Source organism: Physeter macrocephalus, chromosome 6 (genome assembly GCF_002837175.3).
Source record: "Physeter macrocephalus isolate SW-GA chromosome 6, ASM283717v5, whole genome shotgun sequence".
Taxonomy (NCBI): Eukaryota; Metazoa; Chordata; class Mammalia; order Artiodactyla; family Physeteridae; genus Physeter; species Physeter macrocephalus.
Window position 1 is genome coordinate 80,465,738 of NC_041219.1, and position 20,384 is coordinate 80,486,121.

At 43.8% G+C, this 20,384-nt stretch overlaps 1 protein-coding gene across 1 annotated transcript; it reads left to right on the plus strand.

Annotated features, from left to right (window-relative positions):
- Positions 1 to 375: 375 nt before the first annotated feature.
- LOC112064690 (basic salivary proline-rich protein 2-like) lies at positions 376 to 20,368 on the plus strand. Its single transcript, XM_055085719.1, has 2 exons — positions 376 to 608; positions 18,083 to 20,368. The coding sequence occupies exons 1-2, from the start codon at positions 376 to 378 to the stop codon at positions 19,008 to 19,010; spliced, it is 1,161 nt and encodes a 386-aa protein (XP_054941694.1). The 3' UTR covers positions 19,011 to 20,368.
- The last annotated feature ends 16 nt before the right edge of the window (positions 20,369 to 20,384 follow it).

Genomic DNA, 20,384 nt, shown 5'->3' on the forward strand with positions numbered 1-20,384 from the left:
TCCACGTTTGCAAAGAGCTCGGCGGGGAACCAGCTAACAGGGCAAGGGGGAGATCCAGCCACAAAACCACTGAACTTTTCCAGGGTGGTGAGCCGCTGAGGTTCTTGTGCCCCAGCTTCTGGCGCCTTGGTCCCCGGGCCCACCGCGCGCTCTGGGCGGAAGGTCGCTGGCGAGGGCGGCCCCGGGGGCTCACCCGCGCTGAGATTGGCTGCCTGGCCCAAGGCCAAGTCCCGCCGCGGCCACTCTCTGCCATTCCGACGTGAGTGAAGGCTCCTTAATAAGAGTGTAAATAAAAACCGGGCTGAGAAATGAGTTTTCCATGCCAGCAATCACCGGCCGAACCTCGGCTGTAAATAGTCTGGCGGAGCCGCGCAGATGGAGTGCTCGCACCTGGGGGATGGGGCCATCTCTGAGCAGCGCCGGGGCCACAGCTGGGCGCAGCCCAGACGCCAGTCCTCCGGGAGGCCGCGCGCCGGCCCGGATGCTGCAAGCACAGATAACGCGCCGCCCGGCGGGCCCCCGTCCCCTCCGCCGCACTGGAATCATCCTAGCCTGCTGTGTCCTCGGGAGGGACGGACCGCCAGGCCCCCTAATTTATGGTCATTGGTGTAATAGCTCTAACGTGATTTATCTGACCGCAGAGGAGATGGCAAACGCCTGGAGATGAATGATTGGCCGGACAGGCTTTGTGCATTTCTGATTGGCCTTATTAATTTCGAGCAGAGCTGGGCAGCAGCCTCTTGACTGAGACAAGGAAGTCAACTTGGCAGCAGCCTCTACGTAGAGCCAGTTGGGGCCTGGCAAAGGTTTAGCTTGGGCACAAACTGAAGGAATAATATATTGCTTAAAAATTCGGGGAGTTTGACAGAATGTGCTAGCATACTGATTAAAGCAGATTTAGTTTGAGAGAGGGTAAGGATCTTTTTATTTGACAAATCCCCCCCCCTTTGTGTTTGTATAGGCCTTGGGGGTAGGAGGGAGAGCAGGAAGAGGATTTGTTTGTTTGTTATTTTTAATGATGTTTGAGTGAGGGGCACGGCGATGCAACACTTACTGCTTAGAAGGGAAGGAATTTGAGGGAATCACGGGGCAAAAAAGTATCCAGAACATCCTTCTAAAAACGTTATATTTCACAATCATTTGTGTGGGGGAAAAAGATTTCTTGCCTTTTGAGTTCTCTTCAGACATCACAACTAGTATTTATGGTATATATAAATTACTGGATAAGCACACCAACATACCACCCTTTCACAAGGTCATTACTCTGTGTCACTGTAGTAATGTCATTTAAATGTCACCCTTGAGTGATGCAACTTAGCCCCTTGAATAAAAGGGACCAAATAAGAATATTGGGGGAGTTACAATATTTAGTGGAAACTATTTCCCTATGAATGAATGACAAATTCAGTAGGGGTGAATATGCAATTTAAATGTACACATATTCATCTACTGTATTTATTTGTGCGTGTAGGAACTCAAATGTAGACACACAGCGCTAGGCAACCCCCCAATACAATCCCGAACACTCCGTTCCTCAGGGGAACCAGAACAAAGCCAGAGTGAGAGCAAGAGAACGTGACTGCTTGGGGAGGGGGCAGGTTGGTGTCACACGTGCAGCGGCACAATCATTTCTTGCATTTATAGCTCTAACCAGAAAAAGAGACTGCGAGCAGCTGAGTACCAATTTATTTTGCTGCCTGAACCGATGAGTGGTTGCCTTAAATGTCACTGAGCTGGAAGACTGTGCATTTCATTCCCTGCCAGGTTACAGGAAGCTTTGAAGCAGGTCGAGAAGGCGCCCAGTAATTGTCCTGCCACCTATCAAGGTGGGCAAGTGCAATCCTGCCAGGTAGAATTGGCCCAGTGGGGGATGAGAGCTGCCTGTCATCACTGATGAATCTCATCAAATGCTGCTTGAGTAGAAATGAAGGTGGCCCGTTTAGTCCTATTACAAGAGCCAAGTGGAGCAGAAGGTAAGGGTTACCTTCCAGAACAACAAAAATGGATTTGGAGGTTAGGAGCGGGGATTTGTCTGGGCCACAGGCCATAGAATGTGCACGTGACACACAGGTCCTGCGTCCAGCTCCCTAAATGTGTAACACATGAAATAAGTCCAGTTAACAGAGGTATGAAGGAGTGCTGTGGAGAATCAGAGATTAAGAGTCTAGAAGGGTCAGGGAAGGTTTTCCGTGTTGACCACTGCACTGGGTCATGAAGGATGAGTAGGAGTTGGTCCAGGATAGAGGGTGAAGGTCATGCCGGCCGCGGGTGGATCGTGGAGCATAAAGGAAAGGAGGCAAAGAACAATCCCGTTTAGTGCCTCATGAGGATCCTGTGTATACAAGTTCAAGCTGCATCTCACCTCTTTGTGAAACTAAACGTTTATAAGATGCCAGAAATTTCACCCCCTAATAAAGATTAGCAGTCAGGTGTCTCCTAACTTTCTCAAGACCATAATGGAAAACCATGTATGTTTCTTTAAGCACATCTAGCCATAATGACTGCAAGCAAACCAAAACCACAAAAGAGAACTAAACTCTGAACTCCGAGTATAACTGTTTTTAGCTTAAAATAATCCTTCTCCACTAATTTGACATGTGACCCAGAAACACTAAGAAATACTAAGTGCTCTCTCTCCAGCTTTCCAACTGAACTCTGGTCTCTAAGGACAGACAGGCTGGCAGCAAAGCAGCGGCATTCCCTCCATCCACACAAAGGTCTGGCTCTGCCCCTCCCGCCTTTCCCCACTCGGCTGCTCTCTGGACACTGCAGGAAACTCATCTGTCATCACAACAAAAATCAGCTCCATTCGTTTGCCTTCTTTTCTTCACTGGGAAGCTCCCTCCCAGGTCACTCGGTAGACGCTTCTCTTTCTTCCTTTCTTCCTCAGCCTCCCAGCCGCCTCCTCCTCCCTCTGAACTGCTCGTTGTCAAAGATCGGAATTATGACTGCGGAACGGACTGCTGCCCTCAGTTAAAGAAAAAAGGAAAGCACCTCTTTTGTCTTACCTCAGTCCACCTCACAGGCTGTGTCTTGTATCAGCTCTCGTTTTCTCTATAAAGATGTAGTGGTACTAATCTTGTCTCTGAGAATACACATTCCCTGAGTTGTGGGTCCTGGGCCATCACAAACAGCATTCCCAAGTCCTCTATTCTCATATGCAGCCCATTCGCTATCTTACCTGAAAGTAGCTCCTTCTCTTTTTGGCTGTATTGTTTCAATACTTCCCTGTGATTTGGATTTGAGCTTTTTCAGAGGCTTCCTTGAAGGAATCACAGTGCCTGTGTATCAAGGTCAGGAGCCTGTATAGCCCAAGGGCTTGCCAATGGGTCTTGCACTTGTGAACAGCAGTTCTGGGTGACTGACAAGCCTTGGGGTTTTATTTATTCATTTTGCAAACTTTACAGAAGCCCCTTCACTTCTCTTAGGTGATGTGGAGAGGAATAAGAAGGCTCTAGTCTTGGGCCACAGACCTTAAGTGTGTAACGCTCACATGAGAGAGTACAATGAGAGAGGTATGAAGAGCTGTGGAAAATCAGAGAACGCGTTTAAGCGTCTGCAAGGAAGCGAAATCTCTCCCACATGTGTTGGTCATGGCACTGGGTCCGGAAGGATAAAGAGGAATCAAGGGGAGAAGGGGTGGAAGGTCACGCCAGCCATGGGTGGAAAACAAAGCTTAAGTGAGAGGAGGAAAAGTAGGACAGGTGGAGAGAAGAGGCAGGGAGGCATCTATGGGGTCGACTAGAAAAGAGAATAAACAAAGGGAAAGATGGACATGGACAGGAGTGAAAAGGGGAACCAGTAATTGTCTCCACTACTACTTAGCTGCACCCATGCCTTGAACAGCCAGGCGCACTCCCGGGGCAGACACCATCATGACTATACTATACCCATTTCACCAAAAGATGCTGAAGCTTCTTCAGGAAACGAGTGACTTAGAATGGTCACAATATGTTACTAAGAGCATAAGGCAGATATAGAAAAAGGACAAAAAGACCCAGGCATTAATAAGTTGCAAAGAAAATACACTGAAATGGTATTAGCTCTGGGTGGTAGGATTATGAATTATTTTAATTTTCTTCTTTTTACTTATCTGGATTTTCTGTCCTATGGTGAGCATGAATACTACTTCATAGGCTACTAGTTGAGTAATCTTTAATAAAACATTTCCTGATAAAAGGGTTCCTTAAAGTTTATTTAAGTTCACAATAACGGTATCTGATCCTTAAATAGAAAGGCAAAGGTACAAAACTAGGACTATCTCATTCAGTGTGCAGGCTTTGTACAGATAATTTGGGTTATGTCTCATTTATACGTATGTAACTAGTGCAGCCACCACCATCCTCCCTCAACACACAAGGGCAGAAACAAACCTACAGCCATCTTAGTATCCCCCGCCCCTAAGGCAACACCTCACATAAGCAGATGCACATTTAATAAATGTTTAACAAAGGATTCCTAGACCATCTGACCTTAAAACCAGGACTCTTTCCACTACAAGAGTGATTCTCATACCTCAGCGTGCATCACAATTATCTGGAAGGCTTGTTAAGACACAGAATGCTGGGCCCCACCCCCAGAACTTCAAATTTTATAGGTCTGGGGTAGACCTGAGAATCTGCATTTCTAACAGGTTCCCAGGAAATGCTGATGCTATTGATCTGGGACCAGACTTGGAGAACCACTGCTCTTTCATACTGTCTGCAGGTGGAAGGATCCTAAGGGCTGCCTGCAGTCACACATACTTTCACAACCATGGCTTGAAAGAATGCTCCAAAAGAAACCACGAAGAGTCACAGCTAAAATAGCTGGCAGAGAGCTGAAATGACCAAGAATGCTTCTAATTCAACAGCTTATTTATTACATTTTGTCCAGTACTAGGACTCATTGTTTGGTATCTTCAAAGATCATGGAGTTTGGTCATGGAGTCCAGAATAGCACACAGGAAATGGAAAATAATGACATGTACCGTTGGATGACAAAATGTGCGGTACTGAGAAGTTCTATGAGAGAGAAGGGAGGGACCAATGTCAACTAGACTTGAAAGGCAAAGCTTTACTGAAAATCTAGTTTGAGACCTTGGAGGATGCTATTTAGGGTATTTATTGCTGTATAGCAGATCACCCTGAAACTCAGTAGCTTAAAACTACTATTGAGGGACTTCCCTGGCGGTCCAGTGGTTAAGACTTCACCTTCCAATGCAGGGGGTGTGGGTTCGATCCCTGGTTGGGGAGCTAAGATCCCACATGCCTCGGGGCCAAAAAACCAAAACATAAAACAGAAGCAATATTGTAACAAATTCAATAAAGACTTTAAAAATGGTCCAGATCAAAAAATCTTAAAAAAAACAAACAAACAGAAACTACTATCGTTATCTCATGGTTCTGTAGGCTGACTGTACTCAACAGTCCAGCCCAGGTTCAAGGGGGCAGAGGAATATCTCTCAATGGGGGGTGGCATGTGCACAGAGAAGAAACTGCTGGCAGCCGTCTCTGGAGACAAGCTACCACAGATGGGCAGGCAGAGCAGACAACTTAGAGCATGAAGATGCAAGAACCAGATGGGGGCCAGGAGGAGATCTGAAAGCTTGTATACAAGAAAAATCAAAGGAGCTGAAAACTGAAATGAAGCGTCTGGGTCAGATCTGATAAACAATAGGGGAAATCACTGTAAGTTCTTAGGCAGCAAAGTGGCTTTCACTCACTCAACACACCCACGTGCATTGTTTGCCTGCTGGCATCAGGGTGGGGTGGTGTACATACAAACATACACAAGGCAGGCACGGGCCAGCCGCCACAGATCAGAGTTTAGTGGGAGATGCACATGAGTGAACAGGCACTTACAGTTCGGTGTGATGACTGCTAACAAAGGGGAAAGTGTAGGGTGTTATGAGAGCATCTAACTCAGATAAGGAAGCAGGAGGGAAGAAGAGGGGTAGCTCAATTTTTTTTTTTTTCTTTTTTCTTTTTTTTTCTTTAAAGATCCCTCTAACAAAAGTTCCTGGGCAAGATTGGAGGGGGGAAAGACAGAAGCCAAGGAGACCAGTTAGAGCACTGTAGCTAGACAGGTGATTAGAATTAGACACTAAATCTCCTCCCTCTCTAATGAATGAAGATGCAGCCCTGATAGGGAGTATGCCTAGAGCATGATGGGTGTTAAAGTTGTCACATCTTCCCTTTTAAAGATCTGGTCCTACCCAATATATAAAGTCATCTGATAAAACTTGTAAAATGACAACAGGTGGTTGGAAAGCACCCAAGGCATTATCGGGCACACCTGGGAGATCACATCAAAGGCAGCTGTGGGGAGTGTTCCTTCTCATGCCCCGGAAGCACCTCCCAGATTCCAAAGAAAGAGCTTATTGTACTCTCGGAGGCACACGGAGTCACTGAGTAACCTTTCGGGGAGGGATTTTGATTTTTTTGTTCTTGTCTACATTAGATAAGCTTGTCTTTAGGACAACACCTGCAGTAAGTTGCTTGTATGCTGTTCCAAGGAAACAGGGCTGCTGATCGTAATCCCAGAGAAATCGTTTTCCACCAGAAACGGGGCTCCACTTGGTCCTCCGAGTGATGGCGCTGGGCCCAGCACCGCTTCCTACATCTAGGGTACCGCCAAATGCACAGCGGAGGATCAATGAATATTTGACTAGCTAGGGTGTATCAAATTTTTACAGATCACAGATGGCGATGGGGTGAGGTACACACAAAGTACTTAACTCTGCATCCTAAACTCTGTCAGGAGCTCTAAGCGTGCAGTTAACCATTTAGAGAAATGGAGGAGGTTCTACTGTACTACCGAGGGCACAGGAATAATAGTTCCAGTGAGCCCTGGTATAGAGTACACTGGAATAACTTTGCTATGGAAAATGGTGACAGCTAAGTCAACAAGATGAGGTGGCATCTCCTGTTTGTCACTCTTCCCATTACTGTTTCGAGCCTGTTTTCAGGCATCTCTTTTCCTGTCTACTCCTTTTGTTCTTTGCTTGCTTTCACTCAAGACTCTTCCCCAGAGACTATGTGGGTATGGAGGGGAAGGGAGGGAATTGGTAGGAACGTCCATTTTCCTCTTGCTAGCTTGGGCTTACTGCTAGCTCCCACCAGAGTAGAAGAGGGGAGCTGGAGAGAAGACCACTGGGGAGAAGAGAAGTGGAGGCAACGCGAGGCCCGAGGCAATGCGAGGCCCGAGGCAATGTGGGGAAGCACCCGCCCTGGCCCAAGGCAGGGCAGAGGATAAATACTGAGATAGGAAGCGAAGAGAGCACTCTTAAGCAGCAGTCAGCCAGCAAGCCGGCCAGCCTGGCCCTTTGCTGACTTTCCTCTCCCTTGCTTTTGCTTTGTCATTTCCCTGGTTGTGGCACCTTACTTGGAAAGAGAGGAGGGGGAAATTTGGGTTCATCAATTTTAGATATTTAGTTGTTCACAGTTAAATGCTGTATTAGTTTTCTATTGCTGCTGTAATATTACCACAAACTTAATGACTTAAAGCAACACAGTTTTATTATCATATAATTCTGGAGGTCAGAAGTCTGAAATGGGTCTCACTGGGCTAAAATCGTGGTGTCGGCAGGACTTTCTGAAGGTTCTAGAAGAGACTACACTGCTTTGCCTTTTCCAGCTTCTAGAGGCAACCTGGATCCCTATTACACTGTGATTGTATTGGGCTCACCAGGTAATCCAGGATAGTCTCCCTATTTTAAGGGCAGCTGATTAGCAACCTTAACTCCATCTGCAATCATAATTCTTCTTTGCTGTGTAACCTAACATATTCATAGGTTCTGGTGACTTAGGATGTGGAGATCACGGGGTGGGAGTGGGTGGGGTTGACCTAAAACACTGTATAACCTCACTGAAACTACACTGTTTCAAATTTTTCCTAGTACTCTTGAAAACCAAGAAGAACTCAACCTCAGTTTGTTTTTCCTCTTATGGGTTTGCTGGAAACAGAAGTAACAATCCTAACCATCTGTCGTTTAAACAAGGGAATTGCTTTTGACTAAAAAGACTACTTGTCACAATCACAATACTACACCCTTCCACAAAGACAGAGCCCCTCTTGCAGGGGCTGCAGCATACCATCAGCATGTCACCTGGCTCCACTCTCTTACCGGTGCTGCACAGTGCTCTTTGCCCTGAAAGGCAGTCAAGAGGATATGACACTGTAACAAAGGGGCAACATACCCATCCACCGCCCTGGGAGACCCAGCCATTTATTTGGATCAGTTTTATAGTTTCTATAGACTGGAAAGGCTATCATGCAAAATGACTCCTGGCCATTTATTTGTCCACTCAAGCAATGTGACACAACTGCTAGCAAGTTTAAGAGGGGGGTGCTCTAGTCCCAGACAGGACAGACTTCAATCAACAAGAAAAGACTTGGACTGGCTATTGTTTTTGACAATGTTGGTAAACATCACAATTAGGCAGGGGAGATAAAGAGCTAACATTACCAAAGAATAATTTTTTAAGAAAATAATACATTCTGCATTTTATCTTTTTCTGAGCCATTTCCTGAATATTCCTTTAAACTGGCAATAGGACCATTTCCCTGAAGACAAAAGGCCGTTCTTTAAGTGGTAAGGTACACATACAATTTCAGGAGCGTAGAATGGTGTGTGTGTGTGTGTGTGTCTGTGTGTGTGTGTGTGTGTGTGTGTGTGTGTGTCTGTGTGTGTGTGTGTGTCTGTGAGAAAGAGATTAAGATTGAAATTAGATAAGTGTATTAAGCATGTGAAAGAGACTTTAGACTACTTCCGGTAGCTACCATTTATAAACACTCCTTGTGTCAGGACTTTGTTGGGCACTTCAGGGATATTACCTGTGATCCTCAGAACGCCCTTTCATTGTAGGTATTACAAATCGGAAACTGAGGATCAATGAGATTAAGAAATTCACCTGAGGACACACAGCTGTTAAACAGCAGAGAGAGGAAATAACCCTCTGGCCACCTGATCTAAAGCCCTCGCTCACTCTTGCACAGAATAACTCACTGCTGGATCATCCACACCTCTAAGGTTAAGTGGTGGCAATGGAAATATGTATCGACAGAAGTTCCACTGCCAAGGCCCTGAAGTCACCAGGTTCTGTCCTCACCTCCTCAACCTACTAACTCCCCAGCCAGCACTGACTCCCCCAATTTCCTGATTAGTGACTTGCCTAGAGCCAGCCCCATGACAAGTCAGCAGGATGTAACTGAGTGTGTCTCTTGTTTGTGGTGCTACATCACTTCTCCCCAGAGGTCAGGCAAACAAGAGGAGGGAAGAAATGAAGAAACTGAGCAAAAAAGGCGTGGGGGGAGACAAAATCAGCACATTCATTTGTATAGAAATGAGTAGCTCAATTTTGCAGATCACTGAAAAAGCAAGACATACTATTTGCCACACAAAGACTACAGAGCACTGCCCTGCCAAACTTGGAAACTGATTTTTCCATTATTTACTTGGCCTCATTATTAGACTGCATCCTCAGAGAAGATCTTTTAACTCAAATTCAATATTTGACCAAACCAAACAACTAAAAATGTTAATAAAAACAAAACCAAAATCAACAAGAGCCTAAATATCAGGGAAAATTCCTTTTGTGAATTAAATTCACTTAGTAATAAATTCATTAAGGTTAGATGGCTTCCTTTTCATTAAGGCTTTTGCAAGCTTTTGATTTACAGAAAGATGTTATTGTTAATGGAGTTCAGTTTTCCTGAGAATTCAGCATCATTTTTAAAGCTGAGAGTGCATATGCATTCTAATATTATGCAGAAACTATCTCCCAGGCCCTACACAGTGCACACTGCCCAACTGCTGTTGGAACCAGTCCTGCAGAATAAGTGGTCTCGCTAATTTATCTTATCCCCATAGAAGCTAGTATATTGGAGGAGTCACAGTGATACTCATTAATATTGGTTAAATAAAGAAATGTGTATTTATGTACACATATTCACTGACTCATAGAATTACACAAGCACATGTATTTTCCAAGGTAAAACTGCCCTCCTCTTTTCCCATACCCTTTCTTTCAAAAATTCTCTTCCTTTTAGGTTTTCTTCTTCAACACTGCTATTGACATTAATTTTAATTAGATTAGAATCCTCTACAAAATGCTGGGGAAGAGGAGACAAAAGATACATTTGACCTAGACTCCAAGCTTCACAGATGGTACATAACATGGAGAAGAGCCAGAACAGATTTTAGCACAGCGTTCTACTCTATATTACGTCCCTAAAGGATGGCCACTGTCTATTAGAAAAGAACATGAATGGCATGACTTGAGTATCACCTTCAGGGTCCTTATCAAAAACAGACTCAGGCAGCCTACAAAAATGCTTGAAATTTTAGCTAACTCCACAGGGTAAATAAACACTGAAGGTTGCTACTGCAATTATCCAAGTAAAATTTTTGTGTTAACACTTTAGTATTATTCATGTTAATTATCTAGTCACTCTACAAGTCTTTGAAAAAATAAGGTAGGCAAGTTCAGAGTTTGGATGACAGTAAAATGCCAGAAAGAGTCTGGAGCACATGGAGAAGGCCTGGTGGCATGGAGGAGGGGCTGGGGGAGTAGAGAGCCCTGGTGAACAAAAAAATCAGCAGGAGGGAACTGGACACCATGGGTAAAGATAATGTCACCTACAGGAAAGAGAATGATAAAGGAAATTAGCATTTACAAAAAAATAATTACACACCAGGCAGGCCCTGTGTTCAGTACTTAGCATATATTAAAATATGAGATTCAAGACAAAAGAGACTTTTTGTGCTTACTTACAGTCACTCAAGCTACATTCAAATATATTTTCTGTTGTTTTATTATGTGATTTAAAATTACGAAAAAAGGGGGCGGGGTAGAAAAGCAATGGGAATAGTACCTTTTCCTAGAGGAAAAGTACCATTCCTCTAGGTCTAAAAACCTGTGAACTAGAGAGACAAATTTTCTGTCCCCCACATACCCAATATACATGGTAGGGTAGACAGGCATAAGACAATCACTATAAACACCCCCATTCAAAAAGGGAGAAAACACCATAGGCATGTGGCAGTCTCTCACCCACAGCAAATCAAACTGGGCACATGCTGCCAATTCCTTGATTAAGGTTCACTTCTATTGCCTGTGATGATTCTCCTCAGCTCTTGGCTCCATCCTCTGAGTTATTCTTCCTACTCCATAAAATATTCCTGCCTGTAGAAGTTCTAGGGTCTAAAAGCTTCTTCTCATTTTGAAGCCATCTCTATTCCTTATGGTTCAAGCTGATTGTACTTCTACGATATAATTTTCTTAAAAGCTTTGTAAGTTTCCTATGAATCTTGTTGATCTCATTGGGGTTTACTTCATTAGACAAAAGCCACATCAACAAATCTAGTCTACATGGGGCTCCCTGTAAGGCATCACCTTAAATTTTTCTGGGGTCTTAATAAAGGATTTCACAGTCTAATCCTTAGTTTCATCTTTACCCTGAGAACTTTTCATGACGGAGCTGTGAATTTGATTTTGTCCTGAGGCCTTTTTTTTACTTTGGGAATATTCTGCTGCAAGAGACTGGTCATCAGAAAAGGGTTTTCTTTTCTAACCCACCAAGTCCTGACTTTTATATATTTCCTCAAAATTCTGCTTGAAAACTGAATAACTTCTTCTCTAGCTCATCATTATCTGTATTTCATGATATCAGCTAAAAGAAACCAGTTGAAACTTTAAAACTTTAGCTTGAAAACTGTTCGGGCTGATGTATCAGTTCATTGAGTATTATTTTCTATTTCTACATTATCCTAAGCAGCAGTTTTATTAACAAGAGCTTTTCCTCCAACTTTAATAATTTTTTCCTCACTTTCCTTTAAGCCCTACTGACAACCTCAAGATCCATCAGATTTCTGCCTCTTCAAGGCCCTTCCAACATATGAGGGCAGCTCAGTTGCAAAGCCACTGTCATGTGTTTTAGGTTTTGTTATAGTAATACTCTATTTCCAGGTCCCCAAATCATTTCTGGTTATCTACTGCTATGTAACAAATTACCCCAAAACTTTGGCTTCAAACAACAATCACAATTTTATTATTATCTCTCATCGTTCTGGGGCTTTACTAAACTTGCCTACATGGTTCTTGCTTAGGGTGTGTCCTAAGCTTGCAGCAGATGGTAGCTGGTACTGGAATCATCTGGGACTTGCTCATTCATATGCATGGTGCCTAGTTTGGGAAGACTTAAAATAGCTGGGGCAGGCACAGCTGGGTTTCCTCAGCTCTCTCTGCCTATGTCTATGTGATCTCCCCATGGCCCTTTCAGAATGGAAACTTCAGGGTAGCTGTTCTATAAACGCCATTAGGGTCAAGAGAAGGGAACACAGACTATCGTCACAAATCTCAGTGATGATGGTCAAAAGCAGATCAGGGTCACATACATTCAAATGTATTAAATTATTCCAACATTTTATTCTCCAAGAAAGACCTATTTCTTTCCTCACTTAATGAGAGAAAGGGGGGTGGGGTAAGGGTGGAACCAAATGTTCTATCAGGATAGCTAAGTTCTAAAGCAGGGGTCAGCAAACTGGCCTGCAGGCCAAATCTGGCCTATGGCCTGTTTTTAGTATTGCCCATGAGCTGAGAATGATTTTACATTTTTAAAGAGGAAGAAGGAGAAGGAGAAGAAGGAAGAGGAGGGGCAGAAAAAGAAGAAAGCAAAGGAGGAGAAACAGCAGCATATGCAATAAAGACCATATATGACCCACAAAGCCTAGAATATTTAATATCTGGCCCTTTACAGGAAATGTTTGTTGATCCCTACTCTAAAGCACTTTCAAATGTTTTCAGATGTTACTACAGATAAAGCAGCAAACATATTGCTAGAATGCTTTTAACATATAGAGTTTCCTCACAAAAACAGAGTAGATAGTATAACAACACAGGATCTTGCCCAATCAATTATCCCTTTTCTATTGTATATTCAATCCTGAATCTCCATATTCCCTCTCATTTTTCCTCTATCCACCTACCAACAGTCTTATCTCCTCATTAATAAGCAATCTTTCTTCCCCTACCACCTCCTTCAAGTTTTGTGTGTGCAATTTTCTTTTCCCCTTGTGTAACTTCTCTCCTCAAAAGACATAAATGTTTGTTATTCCTAAAGAACAGTCAAAAAGGCAACCTATGGAATGGGAGAAAATATCTGCAGCTCATATTTCTGAAAAGGGGTTAATATCCAAAATATATAAAGAATTCATGTAGCTCATTAGCAAAAACAAACGATTTGATTAAAAAATGGGCAGAGGATCCAAATAGACATTTTTCCAAAGAAGACATACAGATGGCCAACAGGACATGAAAAAGTGCTCAACATCACTAATTACCAGGGAAACGCAAATCAAAACCATAATGAGATATTACCTCACACCTGTTAGAGTGGTTATTATCAAAAAGATAAGAAATAAGTGTTGGCGAGGTTGTAGAGAAAATGAAATCATTGTGCATTGTTCGTGGGAATGTAAACAGATGCAGCCACTACGGAAAACAGTATAGAAAAATTAAAAACAGAGCTACCAATTCCAGCAATTCCACTTCTGGGTATTTACCTGAAAGAAATGAGAACATTTACTCAAAAAGATAATAGGAACCCCCATGTCCAGTGCAGCATTATTTACAATAGCCAAGATATGGAAACTACTTAAGTCTTCATCAATGGATGAATGGATAAAGAAAATGTGGTATATATAAATACAATGGAATATTATGCAGCCATAAAAAAGAATGAAATCTTGCCATCTGTGACAAAATGGATGGAACTTGAGGGCATTATGCTAAGTGAAATAAGTCAGACAGAGAAAAAGAAATACCATATGATCTTACATATATGTAGAATCTAAAAAATAAAATTAAATAACTGAATTCAGTTATTCTGGTGGTTGCCAGAGGCAAGGGGTGGGGGGTAGCCAAAACGGGTTGAAGGTGGTCAAAAGGTACAGACTTCTAGTTATAAAATAATTAAGTCATGCAGATGTAATGTACAGCACTGTGATTAAAGTTAACAATACTGTATGTTATTATTTGACAGTTGCTAAGAGCACAGATCTTAAAAGTTCTCATCACAAGAAAAAAATTGTAACTATGTGTGGTGACGGATGTTCACGAGACTTACTGTGGTGATCATTCTGCAGTATAAACATATACCAAATCATTATGCTGTACACATCAAACTAACATAAAATTATATGTCAATTACATCTCAATTTAAAAAAAAGAACAGGCATGCGAGCTTCTCTAGTTACAGCACGAGGGCTTAGTTGCGGTATGTGGGATCTTAGTTCCCTGACCAGGGATCAAACCCAGGCCCCCTGCATTGGGAGCATGGTGTCTTAACCACTGGACCACCAGGGAAGTCCCATGAATCCTAATACATTTTTGTTCATGTTCAAAGCGGTATGAAACACACATAACTGTAGTCTGTTACTCTACCAGAGAGCAATTAGAGATTATTCATTTATAACAGAAAACAGCGTTACAACTACATGTATGATCTAAACTGCCAGTATCTGTGGACACTTTTTAGTTCCTAGTTTACTTTTCTGTGACATTTGACACTATTTGGCCTTCTGAGAAACCTTGACCTTCATGATAAAACACTCTTGATTACATCATAATGGAACTAACACTCTCAGTTATATTTGAAACCCGGCTAAAGGCAAACGGTATATTTTCAGAAGGAGTTGTTTGAGGTGGAATAAGAAGAAAGAGCTAGGAACTTACCCTGTAAAATCAACACAAGGCTCCTATCTTGGGTTTGTTTGTTCATAACCAAATCTGTACTGTTGGGCGTCAACGGTGCAGTTTAAAAGGATCCTATCCACAAATTTAGTGCCCAGAAGTCTGTGTAGGCACAATTCCATTACATGTGCACGAAACAGCGCTTTTAAAGAAAGATAACTGCGAAATGAAAATCTAACAACAACAAAAAACAGCTCTCAACTTCAGATAAAAAAGCACACTCTATTCCATGTAAAACTAATATTTCTCTTAAACAAATTCAGAAAACACCTCAACGTATTACAGCAGATAATACAAGGCTAAAAGGTAAGCCAGCCAGAGTATCACTGAATATCAACCACAATTGTAATGCTCATCTCCAAGACTCCAATTCCACTTTTAAAATGACTACTAGAGACAACATCAAGACATCTAAATTACAAGATCTATTCTAAGTGTTCCATACTTCCCTCCCCTCAGCTCTTTCACCCACTTTTTCTCCTGCCAGGTCTCAAAGGTAGCCTAGGTCACTAATGCTTTTCTCACTTGCCCACATTTTGATTCTCAGGCACTTCATGTTCTACCTTTCCTAAATGCATTGACCTTCGGGGCAGTGACCTAGCCATACAATTATTCTGCTTTCCCCATGGTGCCTAACAGCAATAGCCTAACAAAAACACTTAGTGAATTGTATTAGACAATCATTCAAGTGATTTTAATATTTTTGCCTGAATTATCTAGATATCAGTGGCACCAATGACTTTTTAGATTTTACGACAGTGGCCGTAATTGTCCTCTTGGGTGTTACCGATCTGGCCTAATTCACTTTTGAAGGCGACTGTCCTATTTTCCTTTTGTTGCAGAAATTGTAGGAGTGTTCAGTGGGGGAAGTAGTACCTCTCCTGTCAGTTCCCCCCACACACCCTCCACTATGGAGGAGGTGAGATGTGACATACGAGAGGGAGAAAGGATGGGTAGCCATGAAGAAGTCCCAGCCTTCCTGGCACCTAGTTCCCATACACTGAAAAGCTTCTCTCTGCTGTCAGGCTCCTCTGGCAAGAATTCTTTGGGGCCACTCCACAGACACAATGTCTTGAGTACACCCTGGCCCACCTACCAAAAGGCAACTGTATGTTTAAACAGCTTATAAGCAAAAGCTTTTGTATATAAGATTAACAATCAGGAATTCTGACTTTGGGGCATGAAGCAAAACCGCTTCCCAAGAATCTTCTCCAGGTGTCCCAGACACAAAATTAACATCTACATTTCCAATAATTGAGGATGACATTTATTAAAATGTTATTACCACTACTCAGCTTTCCTTTCGTCTGGTACTTATTGAGGACACCCAAACACTGCCTTATTCTTTCCCATCCGTGGCTTTTGGCTAATACAAATTACTTAAATTCTTGACAACTGATCAACAAAAAAGTCAATTGTGCCAAGTAAATGTCAAAAACATCAGGGTTGGAAAGTTGCACTTTTGATAAGGCAAATTCATCTTGTAGGAAACTGTCAACAGTAAAAACGTTCAGGAGATAATTTTCATCGGTGTGTACAGAAATGTAAAAGTGAAATGCAAAAGTGAAAGGCTAATTTTTAATACTGGCGATTAGAGCAGAAATATAACTATGGTCCTAAAAACAAGTTGGCTGAGGGCAGTATTTTCTCTTGTAATTTAGCAAACAAGAATAACATATAGAAGTACCTTTATATCCAACAACTGAAAATGCTCCTACTATGTGGGCAACATATAGTTCTGGATGAAATTTACTTTAAAAGCAGAAGATAAACTGTGAATACTTTATCTGTATACTTCAGCTTCCTATCTGCTGATCCATTAAAATTCAACAAATTACTGGCAGAATCTGTAATACTTCTGGGCACAAATTAACAACTGTTGATCCCCTATAAAATGTTAAAAGTGTAGTGGGAAAGATGACCTGTGGGATGAGGATTAGCATGGCTGGCTGAATGGAGTATTTTGGAAAATGAAAATTATTATACTACAATTAGAATTTTATTAGTTTCTCCATAAATCAAGATTTGACATAGCACCCAAAGATTTTCATCATTTAAAAGAATTGGCACTTAATAAAGTCCTGAATTTTCTTTGATATCAAGAAAGCAAACTCCAAGAGCCAACAACTCTCAAACATTTTATGCATTTTAAGATTCAACATAAGGTTCTATACTGTCCTTCCCACAATGAGACAGCTCCATCCAGATGAGATCAGATTGAGCAAGGTTCTCTCTCAAAGCTAAACCAAACCAAATCAAGGCATACTTATTAGATAACTTTTGAATTACGAAAGCATCAAACTCCTCCTGAAGGGGACAAAAAGGATTCGGTTGGCTTTAGTTTTTTCTCCTTATATGTGCCTTTTTCTCAGTAAAGAATTGCCTTGGTTTTTTTCAATTATGCATCAAAAATTAAACCACAGAATTAATGTTTGTGATTACATCACAGAGCTAATTATTCTGCACAAATCAAAACCGGATCAGTTTTCTAAGAAAAGTACTAAAATTTACCACCAATTTCTCTCAGTGAAATTAAAATTTTAGAGATACAATCATCTTTTCCACCCAGACTTAAGGGTATTTAAAATATCGAGTAATTTCATTAGTTTTCCAAACTACATTTTCTTGCTAAAAATTGGATCTTCCTGCTTGGAGTAGTGGTCCCTCACAAATCAAAATGGGAAATCTTAGATTTTAAACTCAAAGTATTCAGAAACCACACTTCTAGCTCCTACCTAGATCCTTTCCTCCCACGCTGAAATGCAATGATATAAATGATTATAACATGAGAATAAAAGCCAAAAAATCCCACCACACCGGCAGAATTTGAGCCCCCAAAGTTAAACTAAAAAGAAAGAAAAAGCACAGCACACTGTAAAGAGGATTTATTTGCCTCATACATATAAAAATCTCAATAGTGCATTTAACTATAAATTCAATCTTCTTATTCAAGGAGTTGCAAACAAAGTTTAAACAGAAACTTTTAATTGCTTTGGGTTTACATTTTAAAAGCTCTTAGATTTACCGAGAGAACATATCAAAAAAACAAGATTTGAACTGTTACGGCATAAACTTTGTAATTAATGGGTCTACTATTCCGCCCCTAATGCCAGTTCTGCACAAGATACTTCACACCACTCCGACACCCAGATAAAGAATGAAGTAAAATAGGTACAAACTAAATCTTGCATCAACTACTGAAAAGGCGGTAAAATTATTTAGGGTGGAAAAGTTATGTGTCAATCTCTCTCACAATTTCATTCCTTCCTTTTCGAGCAAATAGCGAATCCAAAGACTTAGGTCTTACCCAGCTTTACAAACGTCCCCGTCCACCCCTCTCCCCGCAGTCCCTTCCTCCCTCCGGGAAAATGTACGACTAACGGTTTCCGTGGTGGCCGGCGCTGCCGGGGCTCGGCGGGCTGCCCCCGCGCCCCTGAAAACAAAGGGGATTCCCAGCCATTGTCCTCCGCGGCGCTGAGCATCACCAGCACTAGCAAGGCAGTAGCTTGCGCAGTTATCTCCACAGCGGGCAATGTCACAACCCGACCAACAGCACAAACTACTACCTCAGCCAGGGCCATGGTGTCAGGGAGGCACCGGACCACGCTGAGGCGAGCGAAGCGGCTCCGGCGCTCCTTCGTCCATCCTCAGCCGCCGACGTCGGCCCGGCGCCTCTGCCCTTCCCCGCCGCGCCCGCAGACCCCGCCCAGCGCCGAGCCGCTCGGCCGCACCAGGCGCGCCCCGGGAGCTCCGGACATTACGGCGGCGCCGGCGCCCGGGGGAGGCCGGGCCGGCGTCCTCTACGTAACCGACAGCTCTGGAAAGAGAAAAGGTGCGGAGGGGCCCTGGTGGAGGCAGCCGCTCCCTCCGCCGCCCCGAGGGGACGCCATCCCCCGGGCCACTCGAAAGCATGAAATGGGCGGCAAAAGCGCAGCAGACGCCTACGGGACCCGGACGGTCCCCGAGAGGCAGCAAGCAGCACTCCCGCGCTTCGCCCGTCGCGCTCCCGCCACGTCTCCGGGCTGTGCCGCCCGCTCCCCTCCCTGCGGTGGGGGCTGGGCGGCGGCTGGGCCCCCACCGTTGCCGCGCTCCCAACACCCGCGCGAGGCCGGCTCTCCGCCCGGGAGAACGCCGGGGCGCTTCCCGCAGAGGCGACACCGACTCCGGCGCCGCAACCAGAAACCACGGCACAGCCCAGAAGTCCCCAGGCCACCGGCTCCCCAGCACCCTTCGGGGAAATCTCGTGCACCTCTGCAAGAGGCGAGAATAAAATAAAAACCCCGTAAAACTGAAACCGGGCCGGGCGGCGGCACGGGAGGCAGTGGCAGCGGCAGCAGCCCGGCGAGCGCGGACACACGCCCCGTCTCGCGCTCCGCTGCTCCAGTGAGTCCGGACGAACCATAGAGATCACTTAAGGAGGCTCGCGCGCTACTCCCCACCACGTGACCGCCCCGCCAGGCCGCCCCCCGCGCCGCCATCTTACATCCGGGACCGAGGCGGCGTCCCTTTTCCCCGACTTGGCAAAACTTCGACGTGTCACTAGAAATCAGCCCCCAAAGGGGAGGACCCCGATTCCACGTCACCAAAGTGCTGAGGCCGTGGGCCATGCCCCCCAATCCGCTTTACGGGGCAAAGGAGCCCCTAACTTCTCTCGGTCTTTGCCCGCAAAGAAAATGGCGGCACTTACCGCCGTCTAAGTGGACACGTTGTCTCCTGGCCGGGGTTTAAAGTTTCTGGCACCTCCTTTCGCATCCGGCAAGGACACCGCCACATGCGCTCCACCCCGCGGCGTGGCCGCCGTGCTACATTACGCAGAAAACCGGCGGGAAAGCTGCTGCGCTGCTTGCTTTAATGCGCAGGCTCCTGGGACTTGTGGGTGGTTTTTTTTTTTTTTTTTTTTTAAAGGCCAAGTTTGGGAAAAGGCCGACTGCCCTGAGCCCCATCTGCTTTGGGGCCAGGCAAGTTACTTTTTGTCTCTCATTTTGAGACTTTCTGTGAAGTTAACAAATCATTGTGAAGAAAAAGTAAGCAGGGGTTGCCAGTTAAGATACGGAACGTCTAGTTAAATTCAAATTTCAGATAAACGAATAGTTTTTTAGTATATGTATGTCCCATATACAAAAAAAAATTGTTTATTTGAACTTCAAATTTAACTGGCGTCCTATATTTTTATCTGCTAAATCTGGCAATACTGTTAGTCATCACGCTCCTGAAAATCCAGACCACATAACAAAAGTAAGGAATGGAGGAACTGAAGAGTGTGTTCAGATTTGGAACTGAGTCTGCGCGGAGACTTTGATCCCTTCATGAAGGCCAGAGGGCTGAGGTCCAGACTCCAAACTACGCACAAGGGACATCCATGTGCTTTTTGGACAAGTACGTGTTCTCTTCCTTTAAACCAGCACAATCTAATTTTGATAACATCCTCTCAGCCAAAGAATCTCATGCAAATTAAAGATTACGTAACACTGGGTTTTCATTTCTATTCTATATAGTATTGGTGATGGGACACAATTTCTTGAACAAATTTTCAAATTGAAAAGCATCCTGGGCTTCCCTGGTGGCGCAGTGGTTGCGCGTCAGCCTGCCGATGCAGGGGAACCGGGTTCGCGCCCCGGTCTGGGAGGATCCCACATGCCGCGGAGCGGC